Source organism: Nematocida homosporus, assembly GCF_024244095.1.
Source record: "Nematocida homosporus strain JUm1504 chromosome Unknown 4455, whole genome shotgun sequence".
In the NCBI taxonomy this organism is placed as follows: Eukaryota; Fungi; Microsporidia; genus Nematocida; species Nematocida homosporus.
The window spans coordinates 25,501-50,663 of record NW_026250667.1 but is presented as its reverse complement, the minus strand read 5'-3'; the positions used below and the strand labels follow the sequence as shown (position 1 = coordinate 50,663).

Genomic DNA, 25,163 nt, shown 5'->3' with positions numbered 1-25,163 from the left:
TTAGGCTGGATGCAAGTAGTTAAGGCCACGGATAGAACGATCGACGAATCAATCTGTAACGAACCAGAAACGGTAATTGTGGATGGATCTGCTCATGGATACCGAATTTACTCACCATGCAGCACAACACTTACAATCCAACTAACCAATTTAAGTGCTTTAAAGCATCAAAATGAAATAGTTGATGAAATATTAGACCGGGAATATCAAGATCTTAGAATAGAGAATACGAATTTAGAGTTTACTGAGCCTAAACACAGAGATAGGTTAGAGTCCTTTTTTCACAAACTTGCTACAAAGACCGCATATGATAAATACCATTTCATGTATTTCGAATACCCAGATATGACTAGGTTGCAGAAAATCGAATCTGCCACTAGCCATTTATGTAGTAGAGTTGTTCCACAAAAGCTGCGTAACTTTCGATCCAGAAAAGCCAAAGAAACCAACATAGCATTACACACATGTAATGGTAATTTTATTGCCGCCACCATCTCAATCTTCTCCCAAAGTAAGATAATTCCATGGGTTATATGTTTAAGATGTGATATACCATCTCTTGATTGGATTGGCAATGTTAATGGGCCCGTGGATACCGAAATATATATCTCTCTCTCCAATAGTACGGCCAAATCAACTGTTTTACGTCAGCAGATCAAACAAAAGGTCTGCCTAAACATAGCATGGGAGTCGGAGGAGATGAAGGATGAGATCTGTGGCCGATGCCGAACAAGGATTGATAAAGAGGGGCATCTGATAAAGAATCCTAATGTGCGAGTCATAACGAATATCTATGCTCCAACAAGGGGGATAGCTAATACCAATGAAGTGGCAATTTCTAACCCAACTCCAATTCACTGACACCCTTAAGCCTTCATGGTCTACCTCTACTACTTATCTATAATTTATTCTATCCCAATACTAACCCAATAATCGATAGATTGAACTCAAACCAACCATAACTGCCAATATTACCCACTAGCACACAACCTAGCTTCTAATGATGGGTTATTTCCAAAAGTATGTCTCTATTTGAAAAGAGGCCATTTCATTCTTCTACTAACCCAGTACTAACCCAAACAAATAAGCATGATAATTTCTTAGCTAATCTAGCCAACTTATCTTGTCTTATCAAATGCTAGTCTTAATGGCATCTATTGCAACCGCAATAAAACACCTTTTCGGTCTAAACTACTACCTATAGTTAAATGCCCAACCAAGACACGAACCCAAATACAAACAGAACACCAACAGAATACTAACACAACTTAACACTAATTTACATTGCCAAAGAAAACCATATCTTGATGTTTAATATAAACCGAATCATAAGAGAAGAATAGCCAGATAGGAAGCAGATAAGCACTACTAACTTAGCTCTGCTTATAAAAGAGCTTGAAGCTTGCGGCAGTCATCGGTGTTATGATTCTTGGATCGGTGAAAAGTACAGTACTTTCTGGACGGAGCTGCATCGACTGGTGGAGAGCTAGTACGCGATGATTCAGTTGGATCGGACCAGAGTCGTTGCTGGACTTGGCTGATAATGGTTTGTTCGTGGGCCAATAGCCGCTTAATGTAGTGCTCAGGAGATTCACCAGTTTCACGAGGAGATTTCTCTTTAGTGGCTGAGGACAGTCCGTATTGGAAGTATACCTCGAACTCTCTTTCGGCCTGGGCAGGTGTTAAGTCAGCTAGAACACGTTTGCGCTCAACCGCTTCTTGGAGTGCATCAATGTACTCTTGCAGGAGATAGAACTGTTTTTGTAGTGGCATAGTCACACCATCACTAGCATACATGGCATAGTAATGCTTAACCACAGCATCCAAAGCGTGGCTAACTGTTTGGTGCTTAGCAACTTGCGCACGAAGACCTGGCAAAAGCAGACAGTCCAGCAAGTGTCTTTGTTGGTCAGCCGGAACAGCCAAAACAAAGCAGAGATCTTCAAAGTATTGGCGCCAGATACCAACATAACGCCCATAGAAGTCGTTGAGGTATTTGAGTTTAAGATAGTCCTTTCTTCCATCATTCTCCAAAGCAACAAGCTTTTCTGGAAAGTTGATTTGATTGGGCTCAGCTATTAGTTGAAGGCTACCAGCCGGTGCATTTTGAATTCTTTGTTGTAAGGTTACCATTATGTCATGTCTTAGGTAGGGAATAGATCCATAGGCAGAATACCAATCCAACAATGATTTGCAACTTTGGGCTGATTGTTGATTCATGAGTGATGTTTAGTAAGAGAAGAGAAAATAAAGTATCTAAAGAAAACAACAGAAGAATTACCATAAAAGGAAAATTTACAACCATCCCCAAATAACAACTTTGTCCCCTACAACAGCAAGCTTACCCAACCCCATCACCAACCCAACATAATACTCCCCCCACCCAGTTCAACATAACATAACACCAACTCAATTTCACCATAAACACGTCAAATCCCCTTCATTCCCTTACAACCAGCACTCTAACCTCATCCAGTAAAATCCACCACAACTCAACCCAGTACTAACACAACACAACATAACTCAGCCCAAATACCAACTCAACCCAATCCAAACCCAAATACTAATCCAAACCAACTCAAACCAAACCAAATCAAATACTAAAATCAAAGTCAAACAGCTTTTAATTAACCCCCTGCAATCACTAATCCAAGTCACCCCCTAGCAATTGACATTAATTACACTCTCCTAACTCAATAACAATTGAATGTAATGCAATCTTAGCCAACATTAAGTAACAACTTAAGTCAAATCCATTTTAAAAATTAGAATATGACTACACATACTTCCGACTTAAAGAATAGTTGTGGACCGATTCCGATAACAGCCTCAAGGATAGAGAGTTACCAAGAGAAGCCCGAAATCGTTGTGCCGGCGCCTGCCATGCGATATGTTTCGTGGAGGAAAGAAGCCTGGTTCTTATTCGAAGGAATACGACTGGGTATACTAGTCCGGCCTAATCGAGCCGATCAGATCACTATTCTAGGAGCGACTCTTCAACTGCTTTTGCATTTACTTGGTTTTGGCGGGATCTATCTCTTCTTCTTTTCCTGCTATGGTTCAACACCCGAGCACTTGCGAACGAATTGGACACTAGCGAGACAGGTCGAAGGACTGGCAGTAGAGTACTTTTTCCGTTGGATCTACACTTATGCGACTGCTATTTTCGTTTATATGGGAACATTTGACCGCAGCTTCCTTTATCTTACGTACTTGATTGTTTTGTCGCAGTTTTGGGTTTTCATTGGATGCATGCTTTATGGTTTGTTCTTCCAACTGACTGAGAGTCTTTTTAGTAAGCAGTTGGGCCTGCTTATCTTCTTATCGCTTATCTCGGTTTATTTTACCCAAAAGAATCTGATTGCCAAGTCGGCTAATTATGGAGTCAAGAAGTCAACCCTTTATTTATTTGTGGTGATAAGCATCCAAACTCTTTTGGTTTATGCCAATTGTGCTCTCTTTCCTAGAATGGTGCTTTTTAAACAGGGGCCATAATGCAGAGATAGTATTTTTTAACGGAGTAAAGTAACAAACATAGTTTACTGATAAGCGAGCTTCGAATAAAGTTTAAAATTTTGACTTAGATATGCGGAGATTTGAAAACAATGGATGTCCTATCTGCGTAAACCCTGGTAGACTTGTTGTGCGCAATGAACTACGCAACCTCAACTATACTTTGGGCATGCTGAACATCTTCAATGAGCGCCGAATTAGCTCGGGCAATAGTTCGGTGTTTCTTTTGTTTGTTGGATATCTCGTATTTATAGTAGGTCTAACTGCTGGAGCATTGCAGTATATTATTGTTATGAATATACAAGGCATGCGCTGTATAGTGGCTAGTCTTGAACTGTCGGTTAAGTACATCTGTGGGTTTGCCAGTGTATTTATAATCGGCTGGGCACTAGCACAGCTTTGGTTTGAACTTACACCACTAACGGCAATATACATTCTGGTTTATTCCTGTGTCTTGAACACATTTCTTTCCTTTGCGTACATTATCCTGCGCTGTTACTTCATAACGTATATTTGCCACTACTTCACTCCGCCATTGATTATGCCCAGTTCATTGGCTGAGTGGGGAAGTAAATGGAAGATTATTATCCAGGAGATAAACCAAGCCTTTCTGATCGATGGTTGCAATAGTAATATCAGTAGTGGCTCCTGTACGATCTTTTCTGATTGTATTGTTTTTCTTCTGATACTATCTTCTTTCACGTACATATCCATGATTTACTTTCAAATGGCCGTTGGTCTTACCTACTACAAAAGCAAGGTTAACCAACTCCAATCAAAGACTATGGCCGGCATCTTCTGCCTCCTTAATCTAACCCTATTCCTAACTATTAAGATGTCCTGGCACTTTATAAATGCATAGGCCAGTCGGTGCCAGATATACTGAGCAGCAAAGAAGCAAAGAGACAAGAACAACATAGATAAGGACTTTAACACTAGTGTATTAAAATCCGCCTAAGATAGATTGGGCCAGCTTGTATAGATATAAACAGCAGCCCAACACAAACCAATAAACATATCACAACATATACATATGCCTTGCTTTTATCTAAGCATACATCACATTACAACACTCCACCAAAGTCAAACCAATCCCAAACCAAACCAAACTCAAACCCAACTCAATACTATGCATAAGATGCTTTTATTCGATAAGAGAAAGAGCCCGGCCGAGTGACCAACTAATATCCACTGGAATCAGCGAGGCATCTTTGATCGGAGTGAAAAGGCCCACACCAAGATTCTCCATAAACATAGACGCATATATTACAGTGGGGCACTTAAGAGATGGTGGAGGTGTTGAAACCGTAGGTACAGCCTGGGCAGACATGGGACTTAAAGCAAGCTCTAAACCTGTCGCGCCAGACTTCTTAACTACACAAACCGAATCAACGAGACTCTTAATATCCTTAAACTGAATATTACTCGGGGTATTGAACTCATGAAGAATCTCCGAAATGAACGACGAAACAAAGACCGTGCTAACTTGTGAAATACCCGGCGCAATCTCTTTCCCACCGGTCTTTTCCAAAATCATGGAAGATAAAGAAGCTTTCATATGACGTTTACATGCCGTCAGCTCAAACGTCTTCTCCCCCCAAGCACACACTTGCTGCGTATCCAGCCGGTGCACCTGCTCCAAGCCAGCCACCAAACCCAGTCCTAAGAACGACTTAGAAAGAACCTTCTTCTTCTTTCCCTCCACTATTCCGTCCTGGGAAGATTGCAAGTCACGATCAATTTCAAAAGAAATTTGGGCCGATCCACCGCCCAAGTCAATAATTGCTATCTTATCTTTTGATTTAGTCGCAAAAGCCAAAGCCGCCCAAGCATAAAACCCTTCTTCCTTCCCATCAATTACCCGCACCTCAATATCCTTTTTCTTGGTCGCCTTAACTAAAGCCTCCTTCACTTCCGCCAAAACTCGTTCCCGATGTTTCAACTCCACCAGCCGCAAACCAGCCGTCCCATTAAACACCACCGGAAAATCATACTGCTCACTATGCCCTTGACTCGCCAAGAAAGACCTACCCCGAGCCAGCAAAGTCTCAATATCCTTCATCGGACTAGCACTCTGGTGTATCCCAGGAGAAACACTCTCCAGAACGTGTTTCTTCAACTCAAGACCTTTAGCATCAAAACGATAGATATTCAACCGCGTGCCCGTCGACCCTCCATCAAAGACCGCCACAAACTGGTCCTGATTCTGGCCCGGTTTACTCAGTCCTTCTTTCACTCCAATCTTCTCATAGATAAGCTGCAACCCTTTCTGCACCCGTTGTAACCGACTTATTTCACTCCCTAATGCCTCAATATTCTCCTGCAACTCCAACTGCAATTCATTCTTCTGCGCCTGCACTACACCACCACCAATACCCACACTAAATACTAAGCCAAGACTAAGCCATCCGAATCCAATCCGAACCCATACTTGCATACAAACACACCCACACTCCAGCTTATATCTCACCTGAAACAAAACATGACAAAACCCTCCCAACCAGGTCTGATTACTCTATTTCCTAAATAGGACATTTTCGGCAAATGAGAATTTTGATTTCAACCTAGACAATGCATCTAGAAGCATCGCTGTATTTGACTTTTTAGTGTTTATTTTTCATTAGCTTATGGATACACCACTGCCTACTGATATAACTAAAGAGTTTCTTGTGCTTTTGGAAACTTTGGGAATTGAAGGATCGCGAAAAACTTCAATGTTAGCCCTGCCGTTAGAACAGCAATTAGGAATGATTCATGCCCAAAAAAGCTCAGCTAAATCTAAAACAGAAACACCTCAAGAAATTCTAGATAAGATCAGAAATGCCAAAAAGCCATTTAGCACTTCCTATAACATCACTGACATTGATTTATGTGCTGACGTACTTAACAACTTAAGATTTACTTGTGTTTCTTTAACTGAGCAGGAAGCTCAAACAGTAGCCGATCTAGGGATTGTGGAAGAAGTCTGGTCTTTAATCACTATGCTTGTTCCTAGTGAGTGGCGGACTGAATCACGGACTTATATTTCCTTACATGAAAGTAAGCAAAACAAGCCGATTTTTAAGATCTTAGAGCCTAGTGTGAAGTTGTTTAAGGTTTTAGTTAAGTCACCGGCTATCTTAAGGTACATTAAGAAGAGTGAGGAACTGTTTGCTCGAATTTTTGCGGTCTTTCCTTCGCAGTATACTGCTATCTCGGAATTGGTTTTGGATTTAGGAGTGCGATCTTTATCAAGTACTTTACCTCTGGTTTTGAAACACTTTTTTGATCGTAAAGAGGTATCTGAAGTTCATGTTAAATGTGTACCTTTATGTTCAGTACGTTTACCTTATATTATGGAAGAGATTTACTATAACTTATCTTTAGGGAATACTAGTGTGGAGTTTTTGGGTTTACTAGTTGATATTTTGATTGGGTTTCATAATGAGTCGGGTTTAGTAGGTATTATGGTAGATAGTATGCTTCGTTTTTGTGATATCACGAGGCTTTTAGCCAAGATTAAGCAAAAGGAGTCTGGAGTGGCTAAAAAGGTAGATATGCTGATTCAAAAGCAAGAAGAAGCCAGGGAGTTAGCTACTAAGATAGATGTACGTACTCTTCAGGAGGAAGAAGTCTTAGCAGAAACTAAACATGATCTTAGTGCTATTATTACCGTTTTAAGTGTTCTTCATAAGATTAATAGTAGTCGGATCTATGATGTTCTGCACTATATTCGTGGGACAGTATTGGAAGAGGTTAGTTTCAAAAACAAAGATATAAGTAATATTGCCCAGGAAAGAGAAGCTCGGATTCAAAAGATTCAAGCTATGCAAACTAAATGTACATGTAATCAAGGATTTCGGCAGTCGCCCTTACCTAATGCTGCTCTTCTTGTTGCCCAAAAAGAACCACCTAAATCCACTGAAAGTCTTACACCGCAACAATCTACACCTAAACAGTCCTCTTCTCCTTCTATCCCGATGACGTCATCCCCTAAATCATGTTCATCTCCTGCTCTTGTTTCTACTACGACCTCTCCCCTTATTCAAACTATCCCAGAAGCACAACCAGCCATATCCCTACCTCCCAAATCAATCAAAGTACCTCCTCCTCCTCCCACCTCCCTCAAAGCACCACCTCCACCGCCACTGACTCCCAAGACAAGTATACCTCCTCCTCCTCCTACTTCCCTTAAAACACCGCCACCTCCACCCACTCTCAAAACACCACCTCCTCCGCCCACTCTTAAAACACCACCTCCTCCCACTTCACTCAAAACACCTCCACCTCCTCCCACTCTTAAAACACCCCCTCCTCCTAACTCACTTAAAACACCTCCACCACCCACCTCACTTAAAACCCCGCCTAAATCAACTCCTCCCCCTCCACCCGGCCGAAATAAGTTAGGCCCCTCAGCTAGTACTCCTAACGTAGCAGCACCACCTAGTGTGGCAGTCCCGGGTAAGCCAGGACCTCGAGCTCTTTATCTTGAAGAAGCCGGTAAACTGCGACCTCATAATCCGCAACAATTATCCTTTGATGTTTTCAACCGTAAGCCACAAGTAGAAGGACTTTGGAGTAAACTTGATAAGCGGAGTTTAAGTGTTTTCAAAAAAGAAGATTTTCATATCTTTGCTCGAGATAAGACTAAATCAACTACTATTACAGACACTCCTCAGCAATCTACTGAAACTAGTCTTTTTAGTCCGAAAAAGTGTAAAGCCATTGACATTGTTCTAGCTCGTGTTCGTGTTCCTTTGAAAGAGTTGATTGCTGGAATAGATAAGCTTGATAGTTCAATGTTTTCAGAAATCTTAGTGGCCGGTCTTTTAGCTAACTATCCAAGTGATGAAGAGTTTGAGTTGATTAAGAAGTACGAGACTAAACTAGTACCAGAGACTTTCTACAAGCTATCTTTAAAAATCAAGCACTTTAAAGATAAGCTGATTGTTCTTCATTTGATAGCTACAGCTCATAATATTTCATCTATTATCATTCCAGGACTTAATAAGCTGCGACAGGCCTGTGATCTTATCTATTATGATACTCAAGCCCATCGGGTCTTGCATCTAACTCTTGATGTCATCAATGTCCTGAATGCTTCTAGTCGGAGTGAAGGTGCCTGGGGAGTGAAAGTAGATACTTTGCCGCGTATCATTGAGAACAAAAAAGTGCTATCTCTTATTCGAAAGAAGGCCAAAGATCTTAAGATTGATTTGGAGCAATCAGTTCCTGTTTTGGAAGAGGTTTTAGCTATCTCTTCAGATATGCTTGAGTCAGAAACTTTGGAGTTCCAAAAGAAACAAGACCATATTGAAGCTGCTCAACTCAGCCAGTTGCAAATGGCCCAACTTGCTCCCGTCCTTACCCAGCTTGATCTTTTGGACAAGGCCTATGCCCGGACTAATGACGCTATTACTCGGCTTCGGACTTTCCTTAATGAGAAAGATGCCCGGGGCTGTAGTTTTCTTTACATCCTCAGTAAATATATCATATCTGTTGCTAGACAAGATATAACATCCAAATAATAAACTTTATTTAACTTCTTGTCTTTGTCCAAATTATTTTCCTTTTTGGGATATATATCAGTTTGATTCTAATTTTTTACATGAGCAATCCATTAGATATTGTCTTACCATCTGGCTCTGATTTACCTGATCTGAGAAAAAGATCCTCTTCGGATTCGGCCATCACAGTATCAGATAAACAAACTCAACAGTTGCACAAGCAGCCAATCCATTCTGAATCTGAAATAACCCCTCAAGGAGAATATTATGATTCTTTCCACCCGAACCACTGGTATGATCCAGTCCCAGAAGATACAAATATAAAATCAGAAACCATCTCAGCTACGAACTTAACCACACCACAACCACCACAATATGATGACGTGTCTTCCCTGGCATCAGACTTTCCAGCACCACCAGTTCCTAGTCCTACAGAGAATGCACCACCAGTTCCTAGTCATGGAGTAGCACCGCCTCCAGTTCCTAGTCATGGAGTAGCACCACCTCTAATTTCTAGTCATGGAGTAACAGCACCTCTAAATCCTAGTCATGGAGTAACAGCACCTCTAAATCCTAGTCCTACAAAACCGACAGCTCTTAGTATACAGTTTGAGCCATACAATAGCAGATCAAAAATAGCATCGATCAAACAAGATACTTATCTAAAAAGAACAGCTAAAACCGCAGGATTATTGCTAGAAGTACTTTCAATGCTGGCATTTTCGGTTCTAGCATATCCTCTCATGCTTTGGGTTCTTACTCTAGTGGGAACTAAGTTAGCTTATCTGCCGACCTTTACATTTAATTTGGACCAAGGTTTAGAACTGCTTTACTTGGGCTTAATTGGGAGTGTCGTGTTTTTCTATCTGCTATATCTCCTCTTTAATCTATTCCTCAAGTACACGACTCAACCCGAACGCCAGATGTCAAAAGGGTATAAGACTGCCAAGAAAGTAGGCAAATATCTTGGGTTCTTGGCGGTTTTCATTGGTACAATTGTTATTTTGGCATTATTTGGGTACATTGCAACTTTAGGCCCTAAGAATGATTATTTCCAAATGGTACATAAGCATATGAGATCGCCTATTTTCTTTTGGCCGGCTGTAGCTTCAGCCATTCTAATGGTTGTTAGTCAATTGGGAAGATTCATCGATAATCTTTTCTCTAAACGTAGGCACAAAACCCATGCTGTTATCAAAAACTACATTCTTTTGGCATTTACCTTTATACTGGCCGTTTTACTGGTTATTGCTCTTGTTCACCACGTGGTCTTCTCTTCCTACTCTCATGCTTGGCTAGATAACATTACTAATGTTAGCCCATAGAAGGCTTCTTAAGCCTAACCCAAGCAGCCTTTAACGTTAAGTTAATCTGCAGCCTTAACTTAATACCAAACCAAACCAAACCAATCAATAAATCGAACTCAAACCAAAACACTCGCCCAAGATTAACCCAAATATTAACATTGTCGCATTTATGGGAGGCAGCCGCTGGTTGGGTTGGTACTAGACTAGTGTTTCGTTTGCTACTGTCTCTTATTGTAGGCCAAAAAGAATGGTATAGTTGGTGTAGTGCCGTTACACCACCAGTACTCTTTCTTTAACCCAAATCCCTTTATTCATTGATTGATATGGTTGTTACAGACTAACCCAATGCTATCGCAACCGTAGCTTTAATATAAAATTGGGGGTATCCAAAGTATCCAAAATTACCGAATGCCTCGGGAACCACTAGAATTTGGATATGACGTCATCCTCTTATTTACTGTCGTACACAAACAATAAATAGTTGGCAATGCCGTTTCGAGGTATGCCACTGCAGGAATTTGTATCAATGCCAAGATGTATTCTTGCCTCTGGGCACTATATTAGTGATTATGGCTTGCATCTGTTATGTTGATAGTGGGTGGTGGCTTCTATCTTAGTTGAATTTATGGCTTTGGTTGATTACAACTTGCACTGGTAGACTTGCAGAACAGGTAAGCTAAGCATACAACAGGCTGTTTGCAGATGGTAGTGAATCAGGCAATAATAGCAGACAATCGAAAAGCTGAATTAATAGATTTTTGATATCAGTCATGTCCAAAAAAGGAAAATCTTAACCATGGTAGAAAGTACAAAATTTGATCTAGCATGGAACATAACGACCTTATGGGAGAAGACAACACACGAACAACTTTTGGATTTTCTAGCATACATGATTATGAGGACCAGGACTATCCTTACGGACTGCCTAATTACCTCTATACAATCCAGAACAATAGCAACAACAGCACTACTTCCACCAAATCCAAAGACTCAATAATTCGACTCCGACACGTAATATTATCTTTGTTGTGCTCTGGATTCCATGTAATTGCTGTTGGTACTTTAGTGGGTATAGCTTATATCAATCTCACTAACCCAAACCTTGGCAATATCAGTAAGAATCAGCTAGGAGTTTTACCTCTTATTTATCTAGGAGTATCTGCTGCTTTGCTTATTGTTTACTTTAGCTATCTCATTACTCGGCTTATTATTGAATGCAAGACTACAAAGCAACGAGTCCTTGGAGTCATTCGATTCAGTTTGCCCTTTCTTGTAGTTTTAACTATCATGATCACTTATTTGATATCCTACTTTGCCACTTCTAGCATCATATCGTTCCAGAATTCGGTTATGGACATCATGGGATACAAGCATGCTTTTACTATCTCTTTTGTAATAGTGGCGATTTTACTTGTCACATATCTTGTGGAGCTAGGCCGGCGTCTCTTTAGCAAGAACCGCAACACATCCCGATCTAAATTCGTGACTGTTCTGACCGGTCTAATGTGTCTACTACTCATAGCACTCGCTGTTTCCTTGGCGACCCCTTACATTCTCTACTCAAACTATCCCAACTTCATCCAGAACAGCCATTAAACTACCCCAGCCCACTTTAGCAAGTGCTTAGTATTGGATTAGAGATAGAATAAAGTGATCATTATAAAATCAGTATCTAGATTCAGCCAAGTAAAGTTATTTTAGTTTTTAACCCAAATATGGATCGTAATGATAAATCAACTATAACACATAATTCATTTAATACTGATAAGAACCAATTGTCCAATGAAGCCTTAATACAAAGCGACTGTGCCACAGAAATCCAATTCTCGAAGACTGCGATTCAATCAACCGTTAAATCGAGACATAAACCGAAAAGTACAATGTTGGCATACCTATTTTTGACTCTTCTGGTTATTGCGGCAGGGGCTGTCTATCTGATCACTGCTCGGCTGTTCATTTACAACCATATAGATGGCAAGATCGTTAAGTGGTATGCCTATATGATATACATTCTTTATTTAGCCTGCTCAGGTCTATTCTTCTTTACAGGGCTTCTTCATACCTGTTTACGTCTTAAACAATGGAGTTTTTCTGACCACAACTCGAAACAACGAAGTGGGGACGGCGCCAGTAGAGCACTAGTACTAGTTGTAGCGTTTGTGGCGATCGTTGCTCTTCTAACTACCTTGTTGTTCTGGTATATTGCCCGACAAGAAGACGCAAAGACTGACTGGTATCTAATTTTCCCGCTCTTTATTTATCCCGCAGTGGGACTCTTTTGGATATTCATAAAGCGCCAACCCACCAAGAAGTCCAATACTAGCCCACCTGAGTTTAATTCCCTTCAATATACAAGAACGTTGACTATTTTGTTTTTGGCCGTTTTTGTTATTTCGATTATCTCTATGCATTTATACTGCCTCGGCCTTTGCGACTATCTGAGTACGCTGCGGCCAGGTTCTTTCCTCGGCTTCTTTGGCATCCCTATCGAATAAATCAACCCTATTTCATCAAATACATTACTCGCGCTCGATTAAACCATTGCTTTGTTGCTTTACTTGTTATTAGTTGTTATTAGGCGTTGGATTAGGCTGGGTTCAATTGAGTTGGGTTCAATTTATTGATTGTAAGGGCAAAGTAACATTGGATTGGGTTGGGTTAGAGATTGGTAGAGTACAACTCCAAACTATAAATAGATGATCGACTTGGTTTAAGAAGATACTAATTTGATGTTATAACACAGAATCTTAGGTATTGTATCACGTGATGCCCAATGTGTTGATACTTTATTCAATAAATCCTACGAGCGTCCAGTCTGACTGCGTCTTGGTTAGTATTGGTTTAGTTTGGGTTAGTATTGAAGAGGAGGGTGGTATAGTAAGATAATGGTTGGATTTAGAAGTTTTTGAATTCAATTTCAAAATCTGATATAAAACTACAGATCGAGTTGTTCACTGAGCTATTTACAAACAACTTAGGCTAGAAGCCGATTATTCACTCTTTGTCAAATCAATTCAAGAACTTGGTCTCTCAGCTGCTGCCAATTCTCTTTCCGGTCGTTTCTCTTTTGTCTTTTGGCATTCATCTTCTTCTGCTTGCTCTCTAGAACAATGGCTTGTTTTGAAAGAGCAGCAAGGTTTGGAAAAGTAGTGCCACAACCGATAAACCCGGCCAAATAAACAATAAGGATTAATGCCGGTCTGATTTTGTAGGTCCTATTATCACTCTAAGAATAACCCTTATTTCTTTAGAGAGTATAAATTTCCTATTGGGGTAATTTCCTTTTTAGGCAATTTCCTTATAAGGCTGTGGTGAGAATATCAAGGTAAACAAGTAACTAAAGACTGTAAGAATAAACACAATCAGACTTTATTTAACATTTAGTTATGCCATTTGGCTGAACCTTGACCACTCAACATAATTTAGTGGAGTTGGTTTGTTGGCCTGATTGGGTAAAATCATTAGAGGCCTGCTTGCTAAGCAAACGTATTAATGCTGAGTTGAATTCTCGGCTTGTTTCTTGGCAGTAGAGCTTGAGCTGGAACTTGAGCTGGAGCTTGATTCGAATTCTGGCTCTTCTGAAACGGCCTGGGTGTTAGTAGGCTCCGCAGCAGCATTAGCTGAGCATGTGTGGGTTGGATGCGTGGTTGCGGCATGATCGTGATTGCAAGTTCCCACTTGATGATCGTGGTTGCAAGGACGCTGGGTACTTGGATGACAGCTAATAAATTGGATCAGTAAAACGGCGACGAGAGTGATTAATAATGTTGATTTCATTGGATAGCTAAAAAACAGAAGTATAAAAATGGACAAAATTTCCTTTTTAGGAAATATCAGTGCTTACCCCAAAAAATTTCAATTTCTCACTAACTAATATGGATCTAAACGTATCTAAATCGACCCAACAAACCAAGGATAATAAATCTGATGAAGATTCAGGCATGGGTTCCGGTCAGACGAGTCAACTATTGGTAAGACACCCAAATTTTAAGAAACTTCATGGTTCTGATCGCTATTATACACCGCCCTTCAGGAGATCAGCGACTATGGGATCGAATAACAAATCAGATATAGACCCGGAGGAACCAACCAGATTAAAAACAATGCATACCCCGTCTAACAGTTCTGATATGAAAGATAAATCTAATGACGACAAGAAAGAGAAGAAGAAGAACCCACAAAAAAGCATATGGAGGCAGATACTAATTAAAACGGGTTGGGGCCTAGAAACCTTAGTTGTGGCGGGGTTTAGCACGATTGGCATGATTTTCCTAACTAGCTTAGGGATGTTTAGTATCCTGCAGATCTATCACAACTCTTCTACTCTGATAAACGCCGCCTTTACTGTTTACACTGGGTATGCATCATTGTGCGGTCTGCTTCTTATATTCTATATGCTCTATATGCTACTACGGGCCTTGGACAAGCGCTTATCTCAGACCATACGCAAAATTGAGATGACAAAGGCCATAATCACCATATCGATCGTATTTGCCTTGGGCTTTCTTTTGATGTTTGCGGACTACTTCAAAATAGAAGCTATCAGCTACCAAAAGACATTTACTTCGGTTAAATCAATTAAGCACATAGTAGCGGCAGTTATTGGGTTGCTGATAGGAATATTTGCTCTTTTCAGCTGCCGAATTGTCTATAATGTCACTACTCATAAATGTGTTTCGATTGCTGCTGTGGCAAGAACCTTCTTGCTAGGAGCGGTTTGCCTACTTATTGTCGCTTTACTTGTGTTTATGATGGTTCATCTTATCTTCTACTCTGAGTCTTTCGTTTTTATGACGGGAATGGCCAAAACTACAGTCACATAATAAAAGACTAGAGCTTTATTGGATTGAATTGGGTTCAATTTGTCGATTACAATGCATTGTGTTTCTTATTGGGTTGACACTAGGATTGGATTTCATCGTGGTTGTACCATTCTTGCTTGGATATATCTAAGTGGCTATGAATATTGGCCTATCTCAACTTTTATTGGGTGTGTGACTATCAAAGATTATGTTTCTCGCGGATGGATTTGTTTGAGACGAGATGCTTATCTGGGGTGGATATAAATTGTGGGATATAAAATCTCCTTCTGGTGTTATTGCCGGCTTGAGCGCCTACATCGAGATTGGCGAGGTCGCTTTTTGATTTTCTTAGTCGATACTGGGTTGAGTTTTTCCTTGGAATCTAAGATCCCAATGAGGTTGTCGAAGATGTGTAAACCGGTATTGGGTTTGTCTGGTCTTCAGAAGATTGGTTGCACTCGGATTTAGGAGGGTTAGACTTTAACGTCTCTTGCGCCTTCAGGACTAACCCAACACAATCCACCCCAACCCACGGTATTGGGTTTGTCTGGTCTTCAGAAGGTTTGTCGGATTGGGTTGATTTCGACCTGAAAAGTCTTACCGGCTTGGAATGCGGGACTGGCTTTGGTCGCCAGTTTGATTGCGTCGATGGTTGAGGTGTTTGTGGCTGGGGTGTAGTGGCTAGGGATTTCTGAGTATTAGAGAAGCTTGGAATATTTGGATTAGCTGGTGGGGGGCCGAAGTGGTTTAATGAATCTTGGTTATTGGCTTGGCTTACAAAAGGATCTTGGCTTCTTTCATTCGCCAAGGTTTTCTCCGACTGGCTTGTTAAGTCACATTTTTCCTCGGCAAATATGCTGTCAATGCCGGATGCTTCTGTGTCAATCATCTCACATACATTCTTGATGTACTCATTGCGGTCGCTAGCTATGCAAGTAAACAGGGGGTTTTGTTGCTCAGTAATAGCTTGGTCGCTCTGGCTTCTTCCTTGGTTGTTAAGAGATGAGTTGTCGGCTATACTGCTTTGTGACTCGGGGACATTGTCGTAGATACTGACCCGATTGCTCTGGTTTCTGTGTGCGCTTGCGTTTGTGGTATTTGGTTGGTTGGTAATGTTGGTGGTATTGGTCGGGTTATTTGGATGACTGTGGCTGCTTGAGTTGCGACCTGGGTTTGGGTTTGGGATTGGATAGTTAGCCTCTTGTTGGGTCAGAGTATATCTACCTTCGTAATCATCAGTAGATGTCGTGCTAAAACAACTCCACCTACATTTGCAAGTCACAGGGGGAATAACGATTATCATTAACAAAGCCAACGGTATAATTTGGTATAATCTGACGTTTGTATTGGTACCTTTCATAAACTTCAAAAACAATTTGATTTTTATCTAGCTATGATTTTTGTTTGGTTATAGCTTAATTGAGATTAAACAAAAACATTGGCTAAATAACCAGATACAAATATTATATACAGCTTTCAAACCAGTATGGTAATACCACCAAACACAAATAAAAACACAACAACTAATAGCATTAAACCCAATATTCTAGCCTAACAAAGAATGCAGTTATCACTACTATCCAAGTCGAAATAAACACTTGAATTCAACAAGCACGATAAAATAGGTTAAGTCTACCAAAAAGCAATATAATCTCTGAAAATCCCACACTAACCCAATGCCAGCCACTCCATAGAAATGAAAGGATACTAACCCCATACTATTACTATATTAGCCCTATTTCCTAATTAGGAAAAAGCCCGCATTGGATAGCCTTTTCTTTTTTGACGGATCATGGATACAGATCAGCAAATGAATGGCTTCGATGGTATACCTCGGTCAACTACACAGTTTAGCAAAGAAGAGTCGCCAATTGACTTACCTTCAGAACTTAAGGATAATTCTAATTCCAAAACTATCTATAACGGCGCCTATGGCATTCGTTTAGCCGAAATTGGCAGAATCATTACTTCAGTGCTCGTATCGGCCGCAGGACTGGCTTTAGCTATTTACTCAACTACCCGGCTTTTTGAAGTAGGATACTCAGCCCTCCATCTGGGCATTTTACTTATTGGAGTTTTGACTGCTCTACTGATTGTTTCCCATATCCTAATTGCTATTGCTATACAGAACCGGCATCGGAAAATCAAAACAGTGATTGGTCTTATATTTAGCGTAGCAGTGATCGCAACTACAACTGTTATTTACTATCTAATCAAAACAGCAACCGCAACTAGTATAACTGATCTCTACACCAAAGACATTTTTGTGATTTATTCATTGTTTGCTTTGTTCTATCTCTTCTACATCTTTGAGGCCATTGTGACTTTAATCCTAAACCAGTATCGAAGACAAATGTCTAGGTACTGTCCACTCCTTTTTACTAATACCGAATCACGACGAAAAAGGCTCCTTTCGTCACTCAAACTAGCACTAACTATCTGCTCAATCATATCCATGACCGGTTTGTTGATTATTCTAATTATATGCCATTATAAGGTAGCAACCAATGCAGCACACGATCTTATCCTCTAACCACTAGCTTTTGAATAAATCAAATCCTAAACCATTATCTCAACTTTTATCTTCAATCTAACCCAATATCAATCAAATACTAACTCAATCAAATACTAACACAATCCAATACTAACTCAATCAAATACCAACATAACCCAATACCAACACAACCGAATCAAAACCTTATCTTCTAATTCGGACAGAAGATACAAAAGTTAAGCTCCTGTCGAACAAAGGCACTACATTCCAGACAAACTTGTGCGTCACAGCCCGGACAGGCATGTCGGCTGCTACTTTTAGTCCGACATACTCGGCATTCACCCCCTTCCGCTGTTATGTACATTGGCGCCGAGTCGGTCCAATGCAAGGCCTTAAGTAAGTGCACAGCTGTACTCAGTATTCCTTCACAAATTGGGCATACGCCCGGTAGACTACAGACCTTCGTTGTACAGAAAGGACATTCGTATCCAGCTGACGTCATACGCAAGTGACAAGCACAAATACTTTCCTCATGAATAACTGCTGGAAATCCTACTTGGACCATCGACAGACGCACAGCCGAGCTATGCGGGGCCGGCACACAAACCAAATCCAGCAAAGTCCCTAAATCTTCCGGCGCTGTAACCACACCAAAGACTCCGCCACTTTCCGTACTCATCCGTCGTAAAATATCCATCTCACCCGCCATATGCACCGTGTGTATCTTAACTCCTTTAGCTAATAAATTGTTGATTTGTTGATACGGACTTTTTCCAAAAAAGGAAAAAGAAGAAACGATCAAGATAATCTCTTTCAAAAAATGACTGCCTTGAAAGAACACAGCAGCTGCCTCCAAGGCTGCAAACAACGAAAATCGCCCTGATCCCGCCCGGCCCCCAAGAGCATCCTCCAAAACCTCTTCTTCAGCCACTACTGAGGCCACCATCTGAGCCGTCCCATCAGCTACACCAACCACTCCTAAAGTTGAGAGGGGATTACTTTCACTAAAGCCCCGATAAAAACCACAAACCGCATTCTTAATATGCGATCGCCGTGAAGGCAGTAAATCTCGCTCCTCTACTGCCTCAGACATATCTACGATCAAAAGCACCCGTCTAACCACTCCCCGTTGAACATTTTCAGTTCTTCTATTCACTCGCAAAGCCTGGGCTGCTTCTTCCTTTCCCGCACCATCCCAAGTATTCTGAAACTTCTCTTCCCATCTAAACCGACTCTCTTCCATAGACAAATTCTTTCAACTCTTCCCATATACCCCCGCCAAGTTTAGATTAGATTGGGTTAGATTGGGTTAGAGTGAGGTGAGTTAGAGTGGAGTTAAGATTAGGTTGGGTTGTGATTGGATTGTGTTGGGTTGGGTTGTGATTAGATTTGGTTGGGATAGATTTAGTTAGATTTAGAACTAGAGTTAGATTTAGATTTAGTTTAAATTGAAATTGAATTGGATTTAAATTGAGTTTAAGTCTGGATTGAGTTTTGATTTAAATTGGGTTTGAATTGGATTTAATATTAAGTTGAGTTAAGATAAGATAAAGATTGTGTGAGGTTAAGTTAGTGTTAGTTGGATTTGAGTTTAGATTAAGTCAGAACACTAATTACACTATGACTACATACTAACCCAATACTTAATTACTTAACATCTATACTTTATTTACCCCACTAACTCACTAGCTTACTATCACTATACTACCACCACCTTACCAAAATCAAAATCCACTTCACTCAACGCAGCCTAACTCAGCAGTAAGACAAGCCATTGTTTTTAAATAAAGGTCTCTGGTTTGGGTTTAAGTCTATCCTATCTAAAGTTACCCTCAACTTAACTCAACCTAACTAAACATAACCCAATACTAAACATAACTCAACTTAACCCAACTTAACCCAACTTAACCCAATACTAAACATAACTCAACTTAACCCAATACTAAACACAACACAACCCAATTCAATCCTAACTCAATACTAAACTCAAACTCAATTCAACATAATCTAAATCTAAAATTCCAAACTTAAACCCATACAAACCCCACCACACTACAACACCAATCCAAACCAAAACCCAACCCCACTTAACCCAACTTAAATACTCCACTAAAGACTAAACTAACACATATCCACTATCTTTAAGACGTGTTTAAGCTATATAAATTCTTGTTATTCTTTTGTGTATTATGCGAGAAAAAGAAGTGGTCCTCAGTAGAGAAGATACTGATCTTCTTCTAGACTGTGCTCGACTAGTGGGTATAATTACAGGGAATTCCGATCTAAAAAGAATAGCCGATTCAGTTGACCGACCAGAAAACTATGAAATAATCCATTGTTTAGTGCGTGGCGGGCATAGTGAAGTCTTTGTAGTGCGTTGTCATAGTACTGGCCAAGTGTTTGCCCTCAAGAAAGTCCAGAAGATGCATATTTTAAGTGATCCATTGGTTAATCCAATTATGAGAGAGCGAGAGTCAATGATTCTTGGACGGCGCAGTGAGTGGCTACTGGGACTGCATCGTTCTTTTCAAGATGAAACTGCCCTATACTTTGTGACCGACTTTATTTCGGGTGGTGACTTAGGCAGTGTTTGCTGTAAATTAGGGGTTTTACCTGAGAAGTTAGTGCGTTTCTATGCGGGTGAGATTCTAATGGCTTTAAAGGAGTTGCACAGTCTAGGAATGGTCCATCGGGACATTAAGCCTGAGAATATTTTGATTAGATCTAATGGACACATTATGCTGGCTGATTTTGGTAGTGCAGCAGCTATGGTTGGTTCTGATCATGGTTTGGTGGTAGGTACTCCTGATTATGTAGCTCCAGAACTACTGGCTATGACGGGTGAAAGTATTTGTGAAAAGGTCGATGTTTGGTCTTTGGGTGTTGTTATCTATGAGCTAGTTTTTGGGGCCACTCCTTTCTTTGAAGAAACGATTAAGAAGACTTACGAGCGGATTATGCGCATTGATTTTACAATTGGCGAATGTTCGGCTGAACTGAAAGATTTACTACTTCGACTGTTATGCGAACGATCGGAACGTTTATCAGTAGTTCAAGCTATGGATCATGTTTTCTTTACTGGTTTTGATTTTGTAGATAAGGAAAATAATGCAGTAGAGTACGTGCCTGAAGTTCATGCTCGGGATGCAGTGGATAATTTTGTAGTGGATGAGTTTGAGCCGATTGTTGGTGTAGCTCCCGGGGCACTAGACCATTTACAGAAGTTCTTAGGGTTTGGGTATGCTCCTGAAGTAAAAGTACGTGGACATTCGCCGGCCGGTAGTGAAACATGCGAGTATGTAGCTGCCGCTGAGTGCAAAGAAGTATCAGCTGGTGATTTGGAAGGTTTAGAAGTAGCAATGAGTAAAAGTCCTAGTCCAGAGAATTTAAAGGTAGATGCAGTGGTTGAGACTGATGGAAGCAATGTAGATAAAGAAGTAGGAACTGCCCCTAGTTCTGCCGAAGAGGAGTCAGTACCAGAACCACTAACTAGCAGCCAGAATGAACCATTGAGTTCTAGTGAGGAGAGTCGGTGTATGCATTGCCAGAGTATTAAGCCTTTACCAGTACCAGCTGAATTGAGATTAGCCCAAACAGAAATTGGAGAGGTAGAGGTTAGTAGTGGGATTAGTATTGAAGGGGTGGAGGAAGTGGAAGTAGAGATTGGGGTAGAGGAAGTAGAGGAAGTGGTAGAGATTGAGGTAGTAGAGGAAGTGGAAGTGAAAGTGGAAGAAGAAGAAGTCGAATTAACCAGTCCGATTGATGGGGTGGCTGAAGATGAAAAAGAAGAGGTTGGTTTTGAAAATGATAAGATAAGAGTTGTGGAAAAAGAAGAAGAAGTAATTAGTAAGGAACCGACTCAGACTGAGGAAGAAGTTAGAACTGAAATCTTATCTAGAGTTTATACTGGAATTAGTTCACGACTGGATGTCTTAGAACAAGACTTGATGATGACGCAAGCAAGGACAGCTTCATTTTCATTGGACCAACTAGCCCAGGGTATAGATCACTTACAAATCTCAGCTGTTCAGGAAATCGAGCGAATCCAACAACAAATGCGCCAAGTAGAGGAAGAGACCCTTTTTAAAACCAAGAAGATCATCAGGCAGTTACAGACTGAAGTCCGTGATGTGCAAAGTCGCATAGAAAGAGAAGTCGAATTAAGAGCAGCTCTTTCCCAACGCAAGGCCGACTTAGCTAATGAAAACAAAGAGTTGAAGGAACAAATCAGGCGCTTAAAGCTTGGATCTAATGTTCGGAACTTTCCAGTCAAGGTGTACATGGACAAGAAATGGGAGTCCTGTGTACTCTACCTTGAAGAGGACTATATTCGTATTCAAAACATGAAACTACCCCTAGCTAAGATATACTTCCAAAATCTTAAGAAGAACGAGTTGATCAGAATGAACACTAAGGGCGAAGCCTTATCTTTCAAGTTACTTTTACCAATTGAAGAGGATCTTTATACGGAACAAACAGAATCGTCATCAGATGTGCACTTACCACCGGCTGAAGAGGCCGTTTTAAAACGCGAGTTGGAAAAGGAAATCAAGATCTTATCAGGGATTGAGATGATTTTGATGGTGGCTGCGGATGAAGAGTCAAAGAAAATGGCGATGAAACAGAAGACAGGTACGGAAAAGAAGATTCAAGAGATTCGGCAGGCCTTAGAGCAGGGCAGTCCAGTTGGCCAAGTAGATCCAGGAGTTATTCGCTATAACAACCATACGTTCAAAACCACAACATTTGCTACGTCTATTCAAGTATGGTGCCATGAGTGTAATCGGCCGTTGTATGGAGCAGCCAAACAGGGGCTTATTTGCAAAGGATGCCGGCTTGTTTGTCATCGCGATTGCCACACACTAGTAGAGTACTCCTGTGAGCTGCGCCAAGCAATGGAGAAAGGAACTTCAATCATTCTTATGGCTAAGCATTTGGAGGACAAAGAAAGAATCCGGGCGCTAGTCAGTACTAACCAAAACTAAAGCTTTATTTGAGTAATGTCTACTATCTATTGAGTTATGTTATATTTAGTTGAGTTTAGATTGTGTTAGTTGGATTGTGTTAGTTGGATTGTGTTAGTTGGATTGTGTTAGGTTACTTAGATAGGCTACTTAGATAGATATAATGCGGCCTTGGTCACAGCTTAGTAGATGCCATAACTCAACTCAACTCAACCCAATCCTAACTTAACTCAAGACAATAATGAATTTAGTGTTTATCTGGATTGGGTGTAATTGATAAAATGTCAAGGCTACAAACAAGGGATCACTGTCTAATTCTTACTCACCCAACCCAATTCAACTCAACTCACCACAACCCATCTCACCATAACCTAACCCACCTTAATCCACCTCACTATAACCCACCTCACTATAACCCACCACACCTTAATCCAACTTTATCTAGTACAATTCGGCTCTTGTTGTGGTTGTCTTGTCTAGTAACTCTGTGCCAGGGCAGTAGCCATGTGCTGATTAAAAACTATACCCGGCATGTTGACAACTACTTACTCTTTAGTCGAGTTATTGATACTTTGGTTATCCAGAGTAAGAATGAGTTGGGCCTGGTTCGGGGTGTAGCAACTGGCTGCTTTCCTTTACAAGGAATAAGGTATTATGATGCCCTTGGTAAAATTCATAAGTATGCTAGGTACGAGAACTCTCATCTGTTTGGGTTTCGCTATCCTTTGCGTGAAGGTGATCAGATCTCTTTTTCGATTGAGCGAATTTCACTAACTTCGATCGAACCAGAACCTATCTTTCCCGACGCTGATTCCTTGCGACTGGTTAAAAGAACCCGAGTCTTCCCTTGGTTTTGGCAGGTTCGACAGTTAACTTCTGATTTTCAAAAACCCAATCAGTTCTTTCCCCAGTCTAGGGAGATTAAATGGACGCCATATCTAGAAAACTTACAGGTTCTTAAACTGCCAATATTGGCAGTTGTTTGGCTGTTCAGGAAAGTTCGGGGCATCATTGGCTCGATGTGTGTTTGAATTTTCGAACCAATTGATGCATATTTCGACCTAACATAAGATTGGCTGTTTGATTCTGTAAAGGTATAAAAGCCCGGGTGACTTTCTAAGATATGAGTAAAATAGTAGCATCATTCTCTAAGGTCAAGTTCTTATTCGCTTTAATTCTTCTGGTTGTCTTCTGCGCTAACCTAGCCCAAGCAGCCGACGATAAGCCCGCCGATGACAAGAAGGACGGTAAAGGCGACAAGAAGGGCGACAAGAAGGATGATAAGAAGGACGATAAGAAAGATGATAAGTGTGTTGGTGATGACTGCAACCCCAATAATAAGGATGCAGAGGAGAAGAAGTTGTAAAGACCTAAGTAATAAAGCAGCCACAAGCTATATTTAGTTATGTTGTGTTATCTTTAGTTTAGTTTGATTTGTCCGGCTGATTTGGTAGGTAGTAGTGAGATAACGATTAAAAATCAACTGAATAGTAATTAAATGCCAACTAGGTGGCATTAAGCTGTTTATTGCAGATAGACTAGTCTTACCCCGAGACAGTAAATCCAAGGCCGAGAATAGAAGCACCGGCCGCTGTAAGTTGGGCACTGAGATTAAGCGAAGCTCCATCACCCACTTGAATATCAGAAACGGCCGCAATTGTACCGTCTGTCGATAAACCTACCCGCGTATTAGCAGTAGCTCCCGGAACAAAGAGTCCCATACTCCCGGACATAGCACTCATCAAAGCTTTCGTCTTACTTCTCACTCCAGCTACATCCATCGATACATCGGCATAAACCACTGGCCCGTCCTCTAACTCTCTCTCCATAGACAGACCAACAACACCCGTACTTTGCACCATACCCAAGACACTGCCTCGAGCACAAGTCTTACGGGCAATATAAGTTGAAACCCGACCCATACTAAATCCACTACTTTCCGCCCCTCCTTTCTTCTGCAGGGAAAAGAGATGTTCCATCCCCACTTGGAATGAAGGCAGAATAGAAAGAACTGCACTCCCAGAAAACAAACCTTCCTGGAACGACTCTTTTACTCGGCCTAAAATTCCCGTTACATTCTGGTGAATACCCAACCAGGAAATGTTTTTGAAATTATGACGTGGCCCAAGTAATTTTCCAAACACTCTACTCTGCTCCTGGAATAAGACTTTAGACACAGCAGCTACTCCTTCTGCCTTATCCAATCTAAACTCTGGTGCTAAAACTTTAACTGACATGGCTCCCCAACCCCAGGATCGCACTCCACCGACCTCTAAATACTCCTTCTCCCCAGGCGTTTTCATGTACGTAGCAAACATACCATTATCATCATTACCCGGCATGATTTTCCCTAGTATAGCTCCATTCCCATAGATAGTTGCGGCCAAAGATCGCTGCCAAGTCGCCAAAGTATAGTTGAGATTCAAACCGTGTTCTGAGTTAGAAAGAGAAATAGATCCATTCTTAAAGACTCCCTTGGCCAAATCTAACTTGGTTCCACTAAAGAGGTAATTACTAGTCAAGTGCAACTTACTGCGACTAACTATTTGGTCATAAGTTGGCGAGAATTGTTTCTGGTTTTGATACATATTGGAATT

General features: G+C 40.8%; 16 protein-coding genes across 16 annotated transcripts; 11 read left to right on the top strand and 5 right to left on the bottom strand.

The window, feature by feature from the left end:
• NEHOM01_1571 (uncharacterized protein) lies at window positions 1-861 on the top strand (the record flags this gene model as incomplete). Its single annotated transcript, XM_051490449.1, has 1 exon — window positions 1-861. A coding segment is annotated over one exon (861 nt), but the record flags the coding sequence as incomplete, so codon positions are not given.
• Window positions 862-1,383: 522 nt separating this feature from the next.
• NEHOM01_1570 (uncharacterized protein) lies at window positions 1,384-2,220 on the bottom strand (the record flags this gene model as incomplete). The annotated part of the gene is made up of 1 exon (XM_051490448.1): window positions 1,384-2,220. The coding sequence occupies one exon, from the start codon at window positions 2,218-2,220 to the stop codon at window positions 1,384-1,386; it is 837 nt and encodes a 278-aa protein (XP_051346408.1).
• Window positions 2,221-2,772: 552 nt separating this feature from the next.
• On the top strand, window positions 2,773-3,495 carry NEHOM01_1569 (uncharacterized protein; the record flags this gene model as incomplete). The annotated part of the gene is made up of 1 exon (XM_051490447.1): window positions 2,773-3,495. The coding sequence occupies one exon, from the start codon at window positions 2,773-2,775 to the stop codon at window positions 3,493-3,495; it is 723 nt and encodes a 240-aa protein (XP_051346407.1).
• A 91-nt stretch (window positions 3,496-3,586) lies between these two features.
• On the top strand, window positions 3,587-4,375 carry NEHOM01_1568 (uncharacterized protein; the record flags this gene model as incomplete). The annotated part of the gene is made up of 1 exon (XM_051490446.1): window positions 3,587-4,375. One exon carries the CDS (start codon window positions 3,587-3,589, stop codon window positions 4,373-4,375), a length of 789 nt encoding a protein of 262 aa, XP_051346406.1.
• A 282-nt stretch (window positions 4,376-4,657) lies between these two features.
• NEHOM01_1567 (ectonucleoside triphosphate diphosphohydrolase 5/6) lies at window positions 4,658-5,950 on the bottom strand (the record flags this gene model as incomplete). Its single annotated transcript, XM_051490445.1, has 1 exon — window positions 4,658-5,950. The coding sequence occupies one exon, from the start codon at window positions 5,948-5,950 to the stop codon at window positions 4,658-4,660; it is 1,293 nt and encodes a 430-aa protein (XP_051346405.1).
• A 190-nt stretch (window positions 5,951-6,140) lies between these two features.
• On the top strand, window positions 6,141-9,020 carry NEHOM01_1566 (uncharacterized protein; the record flags this gene model as incomplete). The annotated part of the gene is made up of 1 exon (XM_051490444.1): window positions 6,141-9,020. One exon carries the CDS (start codon window positions 6,141-6,143, stop codon window positions 9,018-9,020), a length of 2,880 nt encoding a protein of 959 aa, XP_051346404.1.
• Window positions 9,021-9,100: 80 nt separating this feature from the next.
• On the top strand, window positions 9,101-10,324 carry NEHOM01_1565 (uncharacterized protein; the record flags this gene model as incomplete). The annotated part of the gene is made up of 1 exon (XM_051490443.1): window positions 9,101-10,324. One exon carries the CDS (start codon window positions 9,101-9,103, stop codon window positions 10,322-10,324), a length of 1,224 nt encoding a protein of 407 aa, XP_051346403.1.
• Window positions 10,325-11,131: 807 nt separating this feature from the next.
• NEHOM01_1564 (uncharacterized protein) lies at window positions 11,132-11,902 on the top strand (the record flags this gene model as incomplete). Its single annotated transcript, XM_051490442.1, has 1 exon — window positions 11,132-11,902. The coding sequence occupies one exon, from the start codon at window positions 11,132-11,134 to the stop codon at window positions 11,900-11,902; it is 771 nt and encodes a 256-aa protein (XP_051346402.1).
• A 119-nt stretch (window positions 11,903-12,021) lies between these two features.
• NEHOM01_1563 (uncharacterized protein) lies at window positions 12,022-12,801 on the top strand (the record flags this gene model as incomplete). The annotated part of the gene is made up of 1 exon (XM_051490441.1): window positions 12,022-12,801. The coding sequence occupies one exon, from the start codon at window positions 12,022-12,024 to the stop codon at window positions 12,799-12,801; it is 780 nt and encodes a 259-aa protein (XP_051346401.1).
• Window positions 12,802-14,181: 1,380 nt separating this feature from the next.
• NEHOM01_1562 (uncharacterized protein) lies at window positions 14,182-15,129 on the top strand (the record flags this gene model as incomplete). The annotated part of the gene is made up of 1 exon (XM_051490440.1): window positions 14,182-15,129. One exon carries the CDS (start codon window positions 14,182-14,184, stop codon window positions 15,127-15,129), a length of 948 nt encoding a protein of 315 aa, XP_051346400.1.
• A 361-nt stretch (window positions 15,130-15,490) lies between these two features.
• On the bottom strand, window positions 15,491-16,468 carry NEHOM01_1561 (uncharacterized protein; the record flags this gene model as incomplete). Its single annotated transcript, XM_051490439.1, has 1 exon — window positions 15,491-16,468. The coding sequence occupies one exon, from the start codon at window positions 16,466-16,468 to the stop codon at window positions 15,491-15,493; it is 978 nt and encodes a 325-aa protein (XP_051346399.1).
• Window positions 16,469-16,900: 432 nt separating this feature from the next.
• Window positions 16,901-17,641, top strand: NEHOM01_1560 (uncharacterized protein; the record flags this gene model as incomplete). The annotated part of the gene is made up of 1 exon (XM_051490438.1): window positions 16,901-17,641. One exon carries the CDS (start codon window positions 16,901-16,903, stop codon window positions 17,639-17,641), a length of 741 nt encoding a protein of 246 aa, XP_051346398.1.
• Window positions 17,642-17,813: 172 nt separating this feature from the next.
• Window positions 17,814-18,845, bottom strand: NEHOM01_1559 (transcription initiation factor TFIIH subunit 2; the record flags this gene model as incomplete). The annotated part of the gene is made up of 1 exon (XM_051490437.1): window positions 17,814-18,845. The coding sequence occupies one exon, from the start codon at window positions 18,843-18,845 to the stop codon at window positions 17,814-17,816; it is 1,032 nt and encodes a 343-aa protein (XP_051346397.1).
• A 946-nt stretch (window positions 18,846-19,791) lies between these two features.
• Window positions 19,792-22,587, top strand: NEHOM01_1558 (serine/threonine-protein kinase MRCK; the record flags this gene model as incomplete). Its single annotated transcript, XM_051490436.1, has 1 exon — window positions 19,792-22,587. One exon carries the CDS (start codon window positions 19,792-19,794, stop codon window positions 22,585-22,587), a length of 2,796 nt encoding a protein of 931 aa, XP_051346396.1.
• Window positions 22,588-22,847: 260 nt separating this feature from the next.
• NEHOM01_1557 (uncharacterized protein) lies at window positions 22,848-23,597 on the top strand (the record flags this gene model as incomplete). Its single annotated transcript, XM_051490435.1, has 1 exon — window positions 22,848-23,597. One exon carries the CDS (start codon window positions 22,848-22,850, stop codon window positions 23,595-23,597), a length of 750 nt encoding a protein of 249 aa, XP_051346395.1.
• A 513-nt stretch (window positions 23,598-24,110) lies between these two features.
• Window positions 24,111-25,154, bottom strand: NEHOM01_1556 (uncharacterized protein; the record flags this gene model as incomplete). Its single annotated transcript, XM_051490434.1, has 1 exon — window positions 24,111-25,154. One exon carries the CDS (start codon window positions 25,152-25,154, stop codon window positions 24,111-24,113), a length of 1,044 nt encoding a protein of 347 aa, XP_051346394.1.
• Window positions 25,155-25,163: the final 9 nt, after the last annotated feature.